At 34.6% G+C, this 18632-nt stretch overlaps 1 protein-coding gene across 2 annotated transcripts in view; it reads right to left on the bottom strand.

Annotated features, from left to right (window-relative positions):
- Positions 1–18632, bottom strand: part of HFM1 (helicase for meiosis 1) — a 136376-nt gene that overhangs the window by 105032 nt on the left and 12712 nt on the right. For both annotated transcript variants that reach the window (XM_045291920.1, XM_045291921.1), the window contains exons 4-11: positions 17998–18307; positions 12133–12380; positions 11824–11871; positions 4321–4391; positions 3730–3862; positions 2691–2842; positions 1946–2023; positions 1562–1714 (exon numbers count right to left, since the gene is read on the bottom strand). In XM_045291920.1, the coding sequence (XP_045147855.1) occupies positions 1562–1714; positions 1946–2023; positions 2691–2842; positions 3730–3862; positions 4321–4391; positions 11824–11871; positions 12133–12380; positions 17998–18307 (1193 nt within the window). The remainder of the gene's footprint in view (positions 1–1561; positions 1715–1945; positions 2024–2690; positions 2843–3729; positions 3863–4320; positions 4392–11823; positions 11872–12132; positions 12381–17997; positions 18308–18632) is intronic.

Raw genomic sequence — 18632 nt, 5'->3', positions numbered from 1 at the left:
TTAGCTTTTGTAGTTGGTGTATGAATACGCATAATGGTTGTATGATAGGATTTCCTTGAAGGTGAACAGATATAATCCTATAATAGAAAACATTGTACTTCAAGATAGATCTTGATATGTCCTTTTTGACAATGAATGCAATGCCATTCTTCTTGATTGTGTCATTCAGGCAAAGAAAACCATTGTAAAATATATTACTCGTTATTATGAGGTGTCTGAAGCCCATGAAACTAAGACCTCTAGATGTAACAAATAACAGACTACCAACAAGAATATGGGAACTAATAACAAAGAGTACAAGAAAGAAGAAAATGTTCTAAAACTGATTGTGGTAATGATTGTACAACTCTTCTTGATATAATTGAACTATTGAATTATATGGTATGTGGATTATGTCCCAATAAAACTGTTTTTAAAAAATAATGTGATTTATTAAATCGGATCAGTAAAGTTTTATGCCATTTAAAAAAAAATCATTTTATTGGGAGCTCTTACAGCTCTTATCACAATCCACACCTACATCCATTGTGTCAAGCACATTAGTACATATGCAGCCATCATCATTTTCAAAACATTTCCTTTCTTCTTAAGCCCTTGGTATCAGCTCCTCTCCCCACTCCTCCCTCTCTCATGAACCTTGATAATGTGTAAATTATTGGGTTGGGTTTTATGTCTTACACCAACTGCTGTCTCCCTTCACCCACTTTTTTGTTGTCCGTTGCCCTGGAAGGGGGTTATATGTCCATCATTGTGATTAGTTTCCCCTACTGTCCCCTCCCCTTCCCTTACCCTCCTAGTATCGCTCTCATTATTGGTTCTGAGGGGTTTATCTGTTCTGAATTCCCTGTGCTGCGAGCTCTTATCTGTACCAGTGTACATGTTCTGGTCTAGTAGGATTTGTAAAGTGGAATTGGGGTCATGATAGTTAGGGAGAAGGAAGCATTAAAGAACTAGAGGAAAGTTGTATGTTTCATTGGCGCTATACTGCACCCTGACTGGCTTGTCTCTTCCTTGTGACCCATTGTCTACAGATGGGCTTTGGGCCTCCACTCTGCCCTCCCCCTCATTCACCTCCACATGGAATTTTTATTTTTTATTTTGGGTCTTTGATACCTGACACCTGATCCCATCGACACCTCATGATCACACAAGCCTGTCACCTGATCCCATCAATACCTCATGATCATGTGGGCTTTGTTGATTCTCAGCTAGATGGCCACTTGTTCATCTTCAAGCTTTTAAGACCTCAGATGCTATATATTTTGACAGCCAGGCACTATCAGCTTTCTTCACCACATTTACTTATGTACCCATTTTTGTCTTCAGCAATTGTGTCAGGGAAGGTGAACATCACAGAGTGCCATATTAGTAGAACAAAGTATTCTTGAATTGAGCAAATTTTATGTTCTTAATAATACCTTACCTATGCAATATAGCCATAATTTTCTACAACATACTTTCCTATTACATTCATTGATTGACAGAAATTTTTTCACTTAAGATCAAATGACTAAATATTTTATAAGTCATAAAAAATTGAGAGATTAAAATTCTAACTTACATCTTCAGCATTTGGAATCGTTGCAGATACAGCTACAAATCTCATTGGAATAACTTCACTGTCTGAAGTCTGAGAAAAAGACTGTACAGTTTTCATTCTGCTTACTACAACTTCAAGAGTAGGACCACGATTCTCATCTTTTACAATATGTACCTATACAGGAAGTCAAGGAGCAGCCATTAACTATAAGACTAAAAACCTATTTAATCAATTAAAGTGTAAAATAATATTAATATTCTTGCTTACTAAAATAAACTTATTTTCTATTTAAATAAATAAAACAGATATAGTTTGGCTGAAATGTCTCATTTATTTCTAACTATCATATAGATGTATATATATATTTTAGTGCTTAACTCTGAAAATGAATGATGTGCTTACTACCTCATCAATTAGAAACAGACGAACCAGTTGGACCAAAGAGTTGTCTCTCCATTTCCTAGTCATACTATCCCATTTTTCCTAGAGAGAAAATGCAAAAAATTATGTCAATAATATTTATAAAGTTTTTTCCATTATATTCTATAAATTATAGGTAATATGTTCATTGAAATTTAAAAGTATCCTGGGAACTATTTAAAGATAAAAATTATTTAAGGGATTTTTACAGTCTTAAAAGGAGCTTGGAAGTACAATAAATTATCAGGCAGCTAATAACAAGGTCAATGATTCAAAGTCACCAGCCACTTAGCAGGAGAAATAAGACTTCTCTGCTCTCTATAAAGATTTACAATTTTGGAAAACCTAACCAGTCCTATAGTGTAGCTATGAGACAAAATCATCTTGACAGCAGTGGAGACAGTCTTGCTGGTATTTTAAAAACTGTGAGGGCATCATTGTTTAACTATAAAATAATATTCAGTCGCAATCTTATGATCTATTTTAAGCTCTACCAAGAGAGAGCAGTACACACACGCAATTTACAAATGATCTATAATTTAAAAATTGCCTAATCATATATTTTGCTCATTTTTCCTACTTAGGCACTTTTGCTGACTTGTAGGTATTCTTTATATACACTAATACTAGTTATTTTTCTGTTTTTAACATTGCAAATATTTTCTACTCCAAAAAGAAATAGGTATTTTCGAATAAACTAAATAAATAATAAATTTTAAATAGCACCTACTGGAGTTGTCATAATAATATGGGCATTCTGAATCTCAAATAGATCATCCATGGCGGTATCACCAGTGAGTTCTTTACAATTCAAACCTATTACTCCAAATTTTTCTTTCCAGGCATCAAAACGCTGACTGCACAGAGCTTTTATTGGTGCCACTGTAGCAATATAAAATATTAAATTATTTAGATTGTCAATGTAATTTAAATTGTTTTTATAACTCCTGCCTGGTAGAATTGGGATAAAAATATCAATATTGCCTAATATTGATTAGTTTAAAAATGATATAAGCATATTATTTAGAAGGGGGAGCTCTGGTGGCATAGCGGTTATACATTGGGTTGCTAACTGCAAGGTCAGCAGTTTGAAACCACCAACCTCTCTGTAGGAGAAAGACAAAGTTTTCTATTCCCATTAAGTCTTACAGTTTCAGAAACCCACACGTGCTACACCATCTAATAGGATTGCTGTGAATCTGAATCGACTCCATGTCAGTGAGTTTGGTTTTGAGTTGGTTTATTATTTAGAAAAATAATCATCAAAAGAACTAAAAAGAGAATTAGAAGTCTTTCATCTGGGAAGTGTAACTAGGAATGAGAGAGATAAGGGGGCAAATACTGATTTTCACTATAAGCCCTTTTGTGATATATATATTTTTTAATGTGCACATATTACTTCAGTGAAGAAAATCTTAAAAAATATTAAGAAAAAGGAGTAATGTTTCCAATGGAAATTTCCAGAATTACAAAATGTTTGATTTTGCTTATTTTATCATCTTAAAAATAAGAAATTAAAGATCAAATTTTCAATTCAAATATTATTTTTTATTTATAATCGCTAAGTGTGGCATGGGAGACATAAAGATGATTAAAATCTAGGAAAATGTGTTATGAAGTTAATGTAACAGACAAAACCAATTGTGACAGGTTTTCATAAAAATGTAGGAAAAACAAATAATAATTTCTCTGGATTGCCTTGGGTTTACTTATCAGCTTTGCTTCACTGTTTGTTATCATTCATCATTAACTTAGTAATATATCCTTACTGTAAACAATTTTAATGTTCAACCATGGCAATGGCACTTCCATCAGCAATCTTGTTATAGCCAATTCAAACATCACAGTTTTCCCAGAACCAGTCGGTGCACAAATCACAAAATTCCTATCTGTGTAAAGAAGCTGAAAAATAAAACTTAATCAATTATAGAAAACATAGAATTTCTACACATGTTCTCAATTTGTTTAAAAATATGCCTGAGAAAGGTCCTTAAACAATAGCTCAATCATTTCCTCAAAATTCTTAGAATCATATCTTGCTCCAGGCTTACCACCCGAAGATAATATTACATAATACTATTATAATTTGCCACATTATATTCATATTTGACTATATGCCAGCAGTAAAGTATATCTTTAGTTCTCAGAGAAATTTTTATAACTAATAATTACAAACCAGTACAACTATGGAAATCACATTAATATACCTGAGTGCCTATAATGTACCAATCACTAAGTGTGGCATAGGAGACAAAAAGATGATTGAATTCTAGGCTCTAACCATGAATTCTAGGCTCTAACCTTAAGGCATAATTACTGAGAAGAGGCAGATAAGTAAACAATGATAATAAAATACTTACATCATCTAAGGCCTTGGACTGTATGTAGTTGAAATATGGGAATTCTCTGAAAATACTTCTAAACTTTGCCGCTTAGGATAACATTAAGGAGCCAAGTATTTAAGAATTTTTTAAATCAGTTACTTTTCACTTAAAAATTCAGTTGACTTAATAGGAACTTTGATAATATTTAGTGATGTGGCTTTAACATTTGCCATTTTGGCAATTTAGGAAGGAAATGAACAGAAATTATTCTAGTCCCCAGTCATATTCCATATTTTGCAAACTTGGCAAGCCCTTAAGGGAAAATAAAGGTAACACAAAGGTAAACCCAAGAGTTTGATCTGACGAAAGAAATGCAAGTATATATAGGCATGTACTCATATATCAGAACTGAACTTCTAATTATTTTTTTTCCAGAGAAGTACTTTTTCTTATTCATCTTGAATAAACTACTCACTTTTTTATCTCTTCTTTAATGTTTTAGATTTCACTTAACTGCTTTATTAGCTGATGTATGTTTCTGGTAAACTACCTATGTCTTTTGATAATTTGGTTAAGTGTGGATTTAACTGGGATTATCAGTAATCAATATATTAGCTTAACAAGAATTACTTAAATCATCATTCCCCTATCTGAGAGTTAAAAATCATCATTAAATATGAAGAATAAACTGTCTCCTTAAACTGTCTCCTTGTAAGGAGTAAACTCTATTGCTAATTTTGTAGATATTCATATTTACATAATATCTCATAGTCTGAGTCAAAATTTGTCAACTACATTTATTAAACCACATATGCTGAATATATTTCTAGAAATAGAAAGGTATAGGCAGCTAAAATAGAGAAGAACATAAGTTCCTTTAATTGATGCTGCTATAACCCATTTGGAGAGATTAGATAACTTATATGTCTGAGAAGACATATACACCATTATTTAAGCAGTTATACTCATATTCATATAGAGACATACAAGAACTCATAGACTGCTAGACTGTAAGGTAACCAGATTTTAACATTGGTAAAGCAGGGCACCATTGATAAAACTCATATCCTAGTGAAATAGCCACATGGTAGCCGAAAACCATATACCCTAGCTTGTCGTGCATTCTTTCCAAAATTTGGGACTTTTAAAAAATGCCGCAAGACACGAGAAAATTTGTTCAAAATCGGGACTGTCCCACCAAAAGCGGGACATCTGGTCACCTTATGCTAGAGTGATAGGAAATGCTAGAGTGCTAGGAAAGGCAATGCACTAATTAAGACTCTACATGCTAAGCGATCCCTGGTGATGTTGTGGGTTAGGTGCTGGGTTGCTTACCATACATTGGTAGTTCAAACCAACAGTCACTTGGGGGGAGAACAATGAGGCTTGGTGGGAGAAAGATGAAGCTATCTGCATCTGTAAAGATCTGCAATCTTAGAAACCCTACACAGGGCCACTATGAGTCTGAATCAAGGTGATGACAGTGGGTTTTGCAAACTTTTAAAATCTTCTCTATAAAAGGCTGTGATACAAAAAGCATCCAGCAATGCAACGGTGGGAGCAGAGAAGGGAGCCCGAGGGAGTACAAAGGACAGACTTGGGGGCCAGGGCATGGTACCCCATCAGTCCTGACTGCAGGACATGCCTAGAGATAAAAAATCAGACCTTGATCTATTTACAGGTTTTTCTTTCTGTTTAAAATTTTTCTTTTCTTTCGTTTAATTAACTTATTCTTCTATGGGTAATTGGTTTCCTTTTTTGTTGCCATTGCTGTGCTCTCACTGATTGCCTATCTTGCTATGGCTTGGTTTTTTATGCATATCAGTATCTCTACAGATCTATCTAGATAAGATAGACTGGATGAATAGTCTGGAGGAGAAAGCAACAGGACCAACGGTTCTGGGGGACACGGGATCAGGGGAGACGGGGATAAGAAGGTGGTGCTGACCAACCCAGGGACAGCGGAGCAACAAATGATCCAAAAACTGGCAAGGAGGGTGTGAGAGGCCTAGCAGGGATTCAGCAAGGGGATTATAACCGAGAGAAATCACTGAAACCCAAACGAAGGCTGACCATGATAGTGGGACAAGAGGAAAGTAAAGGGAAATAGAGGAAAGAACGAGGGGACAAAGGGTATGTATAGAGATTTTAAGACTGGAATGTACATATGTAAATATATTTATATAAGAGTGTGGGGAAACAGATCTACGTGCATTTATTATAGGTTTAGTATTAAGGCAGCAGATGGACATTGACCCTCCCTCAACCCTCCAGGTATCACCACTCACACCACTGGTCCTGAAGGGATCATCCGCCCTGGATTCCCTGTGTTTCCAGTTCCTATCTGTACCAGTGTACATCCTCTGGTCTAGCCAGATTTGTAAGGTAGAATTGGGATCATGATAGTGGGGGAGGAGGAAGCATTTAGGAACTAGAGAAAAGTTGTATGTTTCATCGTTGCTACATCGCACCCTGACTGGTTTGTCTCCTCCCTGAGGCCCTTCTGTAAGGGGATGTCCAGTGGGCTACAAATGGGCTTTGGGTCTCCACTCCACACTACAACTCTTCTTAATATGATTGAACTACTGAATGGTATGATATTTGGATTATGTCCCAATATACTGTTTTAAAAATGAAACAAAGGAGGGTGACCCAAAGGAATGCTCCAATTAAAGAACAATATCATTGATATCACATGGAAGTAAAATTTTTTTCTGAAGATCATCTAACAATACTTGAAGCAGTACACTGAGAGGAAACGGACAGATTCTGGCCAGATTCTGAAGAGGACACGGAACAAGCATTAATTATGGATGCAAGCAAGACAAAATCCTTGACAACTTCAATATGTTTTCTGTTCATTATGATGCTACCTACTGGTCCAGTTGTGAAAACTAGGGTTGTAATCCATACTGAAGGATGGATGCAATCTTTGATCTTCATCAGCAAATGCATCAAGTCCTCCACACTTTCTGCATGATAGGTTGTTTCATCTGCATATCACAGGTCATTAAGCTTTCCTCAAATCTTGATTCTACAGTCTTTTAAAAAATTTTAATGAATCATTTTATTGGGGGCTCATACAACTCTTGTCACAATCCAATAATGATGATGGCAACAAATATATAGATGTGTTTGACATACAATAAGCCAGCTTCTCTGATGATTTGATCAGCATACAGACTGAATAAATATGGTGAGAGTATACAACGCTGACACACACCTTTACTGATTTTAAACCATGCAAGTATCCCCTTGTTTTGTTCACACCATTGCCTTTTGATCCATGTACAAGTCCCCCATGAACACAATGTAGTGTTCTGGGATTCCCATCTTCTCAAGGTAGTTTGCTTTGATTCACACAGTCAAAGGTCTTGGTATAGTCAATAAAACACAAGTAGGATCTTTCTGGTATTCTCTTCTTTCAGCCAAGATCCATATAACATCCTTTGTTCTATATCCTCCTCTGAATCCAGCCTGAAGTTCTGGCAGTTCTTTGTTAATATACTGATGCAATCATTGTTGGATGACCTTAAGCAAAATTTACTTGCATGGAATATCAACAATATTGTTCTATAGTTTGAGCATTCTGCTGAGACACCTTTCTTTGGAATGGTCACAAGTATGAATCCCTTCCAGTCAGTTGGCTAAGTGGCTGTCTTCCAAATTTCCTGGCATAGATGAGTGAGTGCTTCCAGTGCTTCTTCAGCTTGCTGAAACTTTTCAATTCCTGGAGCCCAGATTGTTTTTGACTAATGCATTCAGTGCACGTTTAACTTCTTCCTTCAGTACCATTGATTCTTGCTCAGATATGACCTCTTGATATGGTTGAATGACAACTAGTTATTTTTGGTACAGTGATTCTGTATTATTTCCATCTTCTTTTAATGCTTCCTGCATCATTCAATATTTTGCCTGTTGAATCTTTCAAGATTGCAACTTGAGGCGTGAATGTTTTCTTGGGTTCTTTCTGTTTTAGATATGCTGAGTGTTCTTCCTTTTTGGATTTCTAATTCTAGGTCCTTGGACATTTCATTATATTTGGCGTTGACTTCTTGAGCTGCCCTCTGAAATTTTCTATTCAGCTCCTTGACTTCATCCTTTCTTCCATTTGCTTTAACTATTCTATGATTAAGAGCAAGTCTCTTCTGATACCTACTCTGATCTTTTTTTTTCTTTCCTGCCTTTTTATTTATTTCCTGCCCTTTTAATGACCTTTTGCTTTCTTCATGAATAATGGCCTTGATGTCTTGCCACAGCTCATTAGATCTCTGTCATTAGTGTTAATGTGTCAAATCTGTTCTTGAGATGTTCTTGAAATTAAGGTGGGATAGACTCAAGTTTCTATTTTGACTCTTATGGATTTGTTTTCGTTTTTTTCAGCTTTAACCCAAACTTACATATCAGCAATTGATAGTCTATTCCATAGATTATAAAGATTTGCAAATACTCATTTTAGTTTCAGTTGTGAAGGATATCAAAATATTTGTGCCAAAACAAAAATTTAATTTAATATTTATTAATTATCTTTTAAATAAATTTCATTTTTCCTCAAAATATATTTCTAGTTATAAAATATTTGAAACAAGCTCACAAGTGGTCCTCATGCTGGGCTGTCTCTCATTAGGTAGTTCCACATCAATTTATCTCGATGAAAACAAACCTTTGATTCAGAGTAGTTGTAGAATCATCAGTCTTCCTAGCTCATGAGAAAACTTGACTGCTAACATCACTTATTATTACTATTAACACTTGATGACAATTTTTTCCTTTTGTTCAACGAACTCCCAGTAATGTCATTACAGCTGGAAGTATTACATATATTACATTATATGTAATAATGGTGGTAAATGTCTACAGAACTAAAAATGACAGTATTGTAGCAAGATCAATTTGGCAAAACTTCTGTTTTCCCAAGGATTCAAATTTAGTAAAATACTGAGAAAGAAATAGAACAGAAAGTAAGTTTGTGTCCAAGTAGTACACAAGCTCTCAAATTATCCAAGTAGTGTACAAACTTTCAAATTATCATAAATGATATTCCTTCTTCTACCTGAAATATACTTAGAAACAATATAATACGGCAGTTTTGGGATTTGGGCAACAGATGAATTTTATGGACAATAAATCACTGGACACAAGTGTACAGAATACTCTTAATAGTCTTGACTAACACATAGACTTAAACAATAGAAGCATTGTTGAATTAAAAATAGAAATCTTTAAAAAGTAGTCTGCCACATAGAAAGGCTTCCAATAAGGGACAAAACAATTGATGTTTTGGAGGTAAACTCTTTATTTAATACCCTGTGCTTTGTTATTCTTTCCCTGTGACCCGTGAACACCTTTAGAACACACACCACGTCTTACTATCTTCCTATCTACAGATACATTGAAAGGTAGATATGGCAAGAAAAGTTTTTCTTGGGAAAGACTAGACATGAGCCAGGGGGGAGTGAAACATGTAAGTAGTATGTTTGGAGTAGAACAGCATTCCAGTTTTGCTGAAAGGAAAGATATGTAGTATAGTAGGAAATACTGTAGGAGTAAGCAAATACACAGTTTGGCTGAAAGGAAAGATATGTAGTATAGTAGGAAATACTGTAGGAGTAAGTAAATACACAGTAGGAAATACTGTGGAGCAAGTAAATGAATAAGATCAATTAATAAGATCAAAAATCAAGGGTGTTTTGTTTTTGTTTTCAATAAATTCTTAAAGCAATAAGGAAAAATCATGTAGTATTTTTTGAGCAGGTTAAATTATATCATCAAAACTGTGCTCAAGGAATATGACATTGGTTATTTAAAGTTGAGGAAGGCTCTAGAATTCACAAATTTTATGTTCTAGTCAGAAAAATAGAAATCAAATTCTAGATACTGGACAGTTTATCAAGAGAAATCAAGTAAATGGTGACTCTAGCTGTGGTAGTTACATAATCTGTTGTCAGTTTGAGACTTAAGAGTGAAGGGGTGGAGGTTAGCCTGTCAATCAGGTCGCAGCTTGATGACCTCATTGGGAGCTGCTAAGGAGATAAATAGCTCGCTGGAGGCTCCCTCCCTGTGACACATTCCTGTTGCCAAGATACATTGAGCTACACTAGAGCTCTGGAGCCAGAGGACCCACGTGGAGACCCTTGCCAGAGCTGAAATGTATACACCACCACTGGATCCACAAGACCTTTCATCCACTGGCCTGTGATCTTCCTGCATTCGGCATCATTGCATGTGTTTCATGAGTCTGAAGAGAACTTTATAGATTAGTATTGGACATATGGGATAATATAGGACTTATGGATTTGATCTGAACTGGACTGGGATGTTTTCTCAATATTAAACTGCTCTTATATATAAAGCTCTTTCTAATACACATAAATGAGTCTCTCTGGATTTGTTTCTTTAGTCTACCCAGACTAACACACTAGTTTGGGGTATTCTGAGGGCTATCTAAAATACTTCCAAAGTATGGTAAGAAAATGATGGCCTGACTACTTGTGAAAATTGGCTCCATTGCATACAACTAAATTGAGTTAGAATGGGAGTGGAGCAATAGCAGAGTTGTACATGGTAACATACCATATGTAAGCCGAGTTTTTCAGCACATTTCTAATGCAGTTTTTGTGGTAAAATTAGGTGTTCCAACTGATATTTGGTCCAGTTTATACTCGAGTATATATGGTAGTAACTTCAGACATAGTCAACTTTTTTTTTCATAGTCAACTTTTAATGCTTCCATTCAGCCTAGTGTTTTAACCCTGTGTTTAATTCCTTGTCTATCTTTAGTGATTTAACTAAGAGTTGGAACATAAATAAGTTAGCAGTAAGGAATTATATAGATTATAATCTATATAGTGTTTTCTTAAAAAAAGCAATTACTACATTTTTAAAGACAAATCCAGGGTTTTAAAAAAGTCAAGGAGGTTACCTCCAAAACAGATAACCAAACTAAACTCACTGCCATCAAGTCAATTCCAACTCATAACAACCATATATATGGTTTCCAAAACTATAAAGCTTTATAGGCGCATACAATCTCATCTTTCTTCCGCCAAGTAGCTGGTGGGTTTAAACTGCTGATCTTGCAGTTAACAGCCCAACATCTAACCCATGGTATCACAGATACATACTCAAAATATTTACAGCGTAATTCACAGATATGCAAATCAAATTTTATGTGTAAACTCCAATTTAGGGTTTTTCAAAAATATGAGATATATAGCAGTATCCTCATTTCATAATCTCTGGCCCACAGTCATCTATTTTTCCTTCCTATGTTCAACCCAATACTGCTGTCTTTACCCAAAGTAAGTAAATATACTCAGAGTTCAGCCAATAATACCAACTAATTTCTCATTTTATACTAACTGGCCCTATCCTACATCAGCAGCACTGACTATTACATGGATTCTCTTAAAAATCTAAAATATTCATTTTTTTACTTCTTTCTTTGTCAGCCAAAATAAGCTCACAATAAAATAAAATGTTAAAAGATTATTATTTTATAAGTGTAAAATAACTATAATGAAATAATTTAAAGGATACGGATTTCTGTGACAGGCTTCAAGGAACCAAAATCTTTTTCAGTCACCCCTAAAAAAAAACAACCATATGTATTAAAAAGATCTTTTCCACAAAAATTGTTTCAATGGAAACTACATAACTTTTTATTGATAAAACAATTTTTAAAATTATGCAACTTAAGAAAAATGCAGGAAAATGTGCTACTAAAGAGATAACCTACACAATTTTACTATTATTTTTATATTCTTTCTTATAACATAGAGTAACTTTTACTTTATAAAACCAACTGAGAGGAAAATGATTGCATGGATGACCTTAATCAAAATTTACCTTGAATATTATGAGACCGAGATGCAGCTTGAAAAGATGGTACTTTGAATACGCCTTCTCTGATTTCAGACGCAGCAAAAGCATCACTTGCTTTGAACAGGTTGAAGTCGGAATACTGATGTTTCTGCTTACTGTTGCTACAGTTCCAAGATTTTCCTTTGTTCACTTCCGTTTGCACAGTGTTCACTGAGTTAATGTGAGAATCTGAATTTGCATTCCCATGTGTGTTATCAGTTGTTTTAAATAAGCTGCAAAAAAAAAGCATGTTTTTCATTTGAAATCGTGCTCAGAATGTCAAGCTAACATAAAATGGGCTCCCTTAAACATATCCATAGATTATGGTTGATTGAGTCAAAAGAAGCTAATATTCAATTCACTGCCATATAGTCGGTTCCAACTCATAGCGACCCTATAGGACAGGATAGAACTGCCCATGCGGGTTCTCAAGACTGTAACTCTTTATGGGAGTAGATAGTCTCATCTTTCTCCCTATGTGCAGCTGGTAGTTTTGAACTGTTTTGACCTTGCATTTAGCAGCCCAACAAGAAACCACTATGCCAAAAGACTCTTAGAAAAGCTAATAATCTTCCTAAAACATGACCGTGTAAACTTATTGGTGAATTATGCCTATGAATTTGCCTAAAATTCAGATAATTACATTTGTGATAGCCAGTTTCTCAGATGGCCCAGCCTTTTTACTTGCCTAACATTAAAATAAATATATTTGTGGTAGCCAGTCTCCACTCCCTCTTGTTGAATTAGGGCTGGTCTGTGTGACTAGCAAAATTTTACTTGCATCTGATAGTAATGATATCATTAGATAAGTCTGCCTTATGTTGAGTCACCTTTCTTTGGAATGGGCATAAATATGGATCTCTTCCAAATTTCTTGGCATAGAGTACTTCCAGTGCTGTATCAGTTTTCTAAAAACATTTTAATTCCTACAGGCTAGTTTCTATAATTCCTTATTTTATAATTCCTTATGTGTAGTTTGGATCAATGTTACCTCTTGAAATGGTTGCATGTCAAGCAATTCTTTTTGGTACAGTGATTCTGTGTATTCCTTCCAACTTTAAAAAAAATTCTTCAAGTTTCAATAATTTCCCCACAAAATCCTTCAATATTTCAACCAGAGGCTTGAATTTTTTCTTCAGTTCTTTCAGCGTAAGAATGATGAGTGTGTCTTCCCTATAATTTTCTAATTCAGATTTTTGCCCATTTCATTAATTACACTTTACTATGTCTTCTCAACTGCCCTTTGCAAATTTCTGTTCAACTATTTTACTTCATAATTTCTTCCATTTGCTTTAGCTACTTTACATTCAAGAGCAAGTTTCAGAGTCCCTTATAGAATTCACTTTCTTTTGCTTTTAATGGCCTTTTGTTTTGTGTATTATATTCTTGATGTCATCCCATAGATGTTCTCATTAGTGTTTAATATGTCAAATCTATTCTTGAGATGGTCCCTAAATCCAAGTGGGATATACTCAAAGTTATATTTTAGATCTCATGGACTTATTTTAATTTTCTTCATCTTCAATCAGAACTTTCATACTAGCAATTGATAATCCAATCCATGGTCACTACTTGACATTCTGTGGTTCATGATATTAAGTTTCTCCATTCCACAGATAGTCAATTTGACTCTTGTGTTTCCTCCCTAGTGAAGTCTATGTGCACAGTCACTGTTTTTTGTTTTTTTTTTGGAGGGGGGCAGGTTATATAGCCACTGTCTATATTGTTGAAAAAAGGAATATGCAATGAAGTCATTGGTTTTGCAAAATTCTGTCACCAGCTTTGTTTCTATCACCAATGCCATATTTCCCAACTTGTTTCCAACTTTTGCACTCCAGTCACCAATAATCACCAAAGCATCTTGATTGCATGTGTGATACATTTTAGACTGAATGCTGGGCCTAGGGGATGAAGACCATAGTCTCCGGGGGACATCAAGGCCAATGGATCTAATATAGTTCACAATAACATTGTTCTATATCTATTTTGATGAGCAGCAACTGGGAACTTAAAAGCTCATGAGCAGACATCCAGGATGAAACTATTGGTCTCTCTCAATTCAGAATAAAAATGTAATGATGAAAACCAAAAGCACCAACTTCTTTGGGAGAAATCATTATTAGATGGCCCTGGATAGGGTGGGATAAAGATGTAGAACAGAACTCAAAATCACAAGAAATATCAGGCTGATTGGTCAGATAGAGACTGTTAGGACCCCAAGAATATAGCTCTTAGTCATCCATCAGGGCTAGAACTGAAACTGTTTTACAATAATCAACCACTTAAGATCAAAAGGGAAGCATTAACTCAAGGACAAAGTTCAGAGGGTTAGGATGAAGGAAGAATAAAAGAGGGAGATAAGGTTGGGATATGTTGAGGGAACTTCATTGGATGAGTTGAAACAAATGTGTATGAATTATTGAATGTAAAATTCACTATATCTGAGTGATAAGTCTGTAATTATACTGTTCTTGCCCCCTTCAAGACTTAATGTTCTCTTTTTTTTAAAAAGGAAGAAGAAGAAAGAGATTAGTAGGACGCAAGACTACGGCCCTAAGTCATCTGTCAGATCTGGAACTGAACATACTCCTATTTTAGAATAATCAACAACTCAAGATCAAAAGGGAAGAATTTAGCCAAGAATAAATTTCATCGGGCTAAGGAAAAAGGAGAAATGGAAACAGGAAACACAGGTAGGAGGTGGAATGAGTGATGGTAGACTGAAGGGAATGCAATATAGAATTTGAAACAAAATATGAAAGAATTCTTGCATATAAAACTTATGTTTAAAAAAAAACCTTGTTTTACGGGAACAATGAAAAAAATTTTAGACACCTAATTCAAACATTAAAAAAAAAATTAGATGGAAGTTGGTTAAATCCTCCAATTTATTCCTCAGGGGCTTCAGTTGTTGATGGGTAAATTTGAACAAAATTATAAACTGGTTTCCCTTGTAATATTATCCTATCACAAATAGAATTACACTTCAAGATAGATTTGCAATGCATTTTGACAATGAATAGGACACCCTTCTTCTTGAACATGTTATTCCTAGAATAGTCAGCCATTTGGTTGTCCAATTCAAATGGCCAAGACATTTCATTTCTGATGCCTTTCGATTTTCCTAGATTCTTACTTTGTAAATTCCAGTTTGATTATTAATGGATGTTTTCAGTTGTTTCTGCTAATTTGAGTCATGTCTCATTAGTAGGTAAAAATTCCAAAAACTTTGCTCCATACACATCATTAAGATCAACTCTACTATGAGGCAACTCTTCCTCAGTCATATTTTGAGTGCTTTCCAACCTGGGGGGCAGGGGGTGGCTCATCTTTTGCCCTGTATCAGACATTGTTCTGTGACTACTCATAAAGTTTTCAGTGGCAAATCCCACTGAAGTGGACTGCCTATACCTTTTTCTAAATCTTAGTCAGGACTCGCTGCTGAAACTTGTCCACTATGAGTGACCCTACTCAGCATCACAGCAACTTGCAAGCCACCATAGTACAACAAACTAATGGATGAGTGATTGGTAAGTTCCTATAATTTATGTGTCATTCTGCTTCTCTGTTAGAAGGTAAACTCGGGGGGTGATTCTGGTTCAAGGTTTAAAGAGCATCTTAGGGTGATAGTTTCAAGAATTCTTCTACTCTTAAATGTCCCAGGTTGTCTGGACATTTGTTCAAATTTGAGTTTTGTTCTACATCATAGGTTCCCAAACTTATTTAGACCACCAACCCTTTTCGGAGAAAAAAAACACCTATTCAGCATCCCCTTAGCAATTACAATTTTTTGTACTATAGCTCATAATCTAGGATAAAGTATAAGTCTCTTCTTTTGCAGCTTCCCTGCATTGTTCCAACACCCCAGGGGGCTGTCTAACCCACTTTGGGAAACACTTCTTAATTTTTTACCCAGGAGCATCTACTGTGCCCTAAGATATAGCAGCCAGTGATGGTAGCTAGGCAACATGTATGTAGCTAGTTCTTCAGGTCTCAGGAAAGCTGAAGTTGCGGCTTGTGTACGATACTGTCCAATCTACTCTTTTTTTTCCCTATGAATTCAGTTATCTTCTTACTCTTGCTTCTGACAAGTAGATGGCCACTTGTAAGCTTTTAAGACCCTAGCCAGTAATTACTTCACTAGGATGCAAAACATGAACTTTGTGAGTTATTATTATACCATTTGGCAAAGCTGTCTCATGCAGCTATGGTCCCTAAGACTGCAAACCCAGATAAAGGAGATCAGAAAATGTTTACTCATATCTGAAAAGTATATGCATTTATGTCTTCAATGAATGTGAGTCCGCTTACACATATCTGTATTTATACTCACATGTGCATACATTTACCTGTTCTCATGCATATGTACACCTTTACCTACCCACATACATAAAACATCTCTCATAATTATGCTTATATAATTCTAGACTAGTTTTTTTGCCCTTTGTTGGATTTGTTGCCCTCCTATATGTCAAATTATTTGGACAGGCATCTTTTTCTCATAATCCTTTCCCAGTGGTATCATTTGTTTTGGTCATGCTGTGCTCACTACCCTCGCTTTTCCCATCACCAAAAATAATAAGTTTGGAGCTCTGGTAGTGTAGTGGTTAGGCGCTGGGCTGAAAGCTGTATGATCAGCAGTTCAAATCCAGTTTTTAAACTGGTTGTATGGATTATCTTCTTCCATAATTTTCTTTTCAATCTATTTGTCCTTATGTCTAAGGTTTATTTCTTATAGACTGTAAAGATCATGTTCTTTTATTCTGCCATGCTCTGCCTTTCACCTGGGGGAATTTGAGATCATTTACAAAAGTGAAGTGTCTGCCTCATTCATTTTGCTACTTATTTTTGAGTCTTTTGATTCTTCTTTGAGGTTTTCTATTGTTCTTTCGTCTGTTTTTTGTTTGTCTGTATTTGGCTTTTTTCTTATTATGCACCTTTTTGCTTTTTCCCTTCTTTTCTTCTGTGTAGTTTTTCTCAGTCATTACATGACTTTCAATATATATTATGTGACTTTCAATTGTGATAACATTTAACATATGAACAATAGATAATCTATAACCTTAAGATACTGATTCTTGATATGCTCCTCCCTAATTTCTGTTGATGAGTCTCCACAAACATCATTAGGTTTGCTACATATCTATTTTTTATGATCTGGATATTGTGTTGTTTTCAGGATTCCATTACTGATTTTATTTCCTGAAAATACCATGTACTTGGTCCTTATGATTGCTTGTGTTTTTTGAGTGGTTTTTTTTTTTTTTGGCTGGTCTCTCATATTTTTTCTCTCCCAAAAGAGTCCCTCAGATTATCCTTCAAAATACTAAGGCAATATTTATTTGCCTTTTTCTCGTTTATTGTCTGGCAAGTATATGTGGAGTTTCTCATAGGCCACATGCCATTTTATATCACAACCAGAATGCAAAAGCAGATATAAGATGAAGCTATCTTCTATTAGTGTAGACATAAAAAATTTACAAAATATAAAATGTCATTGTTTCCTTTTGTTTTACAAAATATGATAACATATATATTACTTATCTTAATGTAATGAATTTATTAAGTTATTTCATTATGATTTTAACTTGTGACTTTTATTTTCTAATAAGACTAATTAATAATAGATATAATTTCTATAAAATAAAATATCTTTGGAAATCATTGATAATTTTTAAATGTAAAAGGGTCCTCATAACAAGAAGTTTGAAAACCTGTCCTAACCTTCATCAAAACAATTCTCATACTATAAAGTATTTACTATTTGTCTTTTCCCACTAAATTATAACTTATTATTATATTCTAAGATAGGTTTAAATTAGTGGGGAAAATTTAATTGGAATCAATTACCTTTTTTGGAATGCTGCTATGCTCTCTCCTTTATCCTCTGAAAAATTCGTTACTATTGTGTCATCAGGGACATTTTTCTCAAGCGTTATTTCAGTTCCACTGCAATTTTTGTATTTCTGTGAAGAACCATATGTCAGCTTGCCAGTAAAGTGTGATGAGTCACTGTTATTGGCCCCTCCTACATTTAGATTATCTCCTTCATATTTGTTAGAGAAGACGAATTGGAAATTTTGCATTGGTGAAATATAATGTGTTTCTTCATTAGTTATCTTTATAGTAGATGCTAACTTTTTTGACTTCCTTTCCTGATCTATAAAAAAAAGAATATGTTAATATTATGTATTTTCTATGAAAATAAATTTCTAAAATGATGGTATAAACATTAAAACATTTTCAATGTTTGTTAATTAAATGCAAAAGACAAAATTATTGTCATAATATCAGGATAATCTGTCAATTATCCTATAAGATTTTGAGATAGATGATTATTATTATTTTTTAATCAATTTATTGGGGCTCATAAAATTCATCACAATACGTAGATCAATTGTGTAGAGCACATCTATACATTTGTTGCCCTCATCATTCCCAAAATTCGCTTGCCTCTTGGGTTCCCGGAATCAGCTCATTTTCCT

Source organism: Echinops telfairi, unplaced genomic scaffold (genome assembly GCF_000313985.2).
Source record: "Echinops telfairi isolate 266 unplaced genomic scaffold, ASM31398v2 ScPeMD7_443;HRSCAF=831, whole genome shotgun sequence".
NCBI lineage: Eukaryota > Metazoa > Chordata > Mammalia > Afrosoricida > Tenrecidae > Echinops > Echinops telfairi.
The sequence above is the reverse complement of the archived record's forward strand: the minus strand, read 5'-3'. Positions and strand labels throughout refer to the sequence as shown.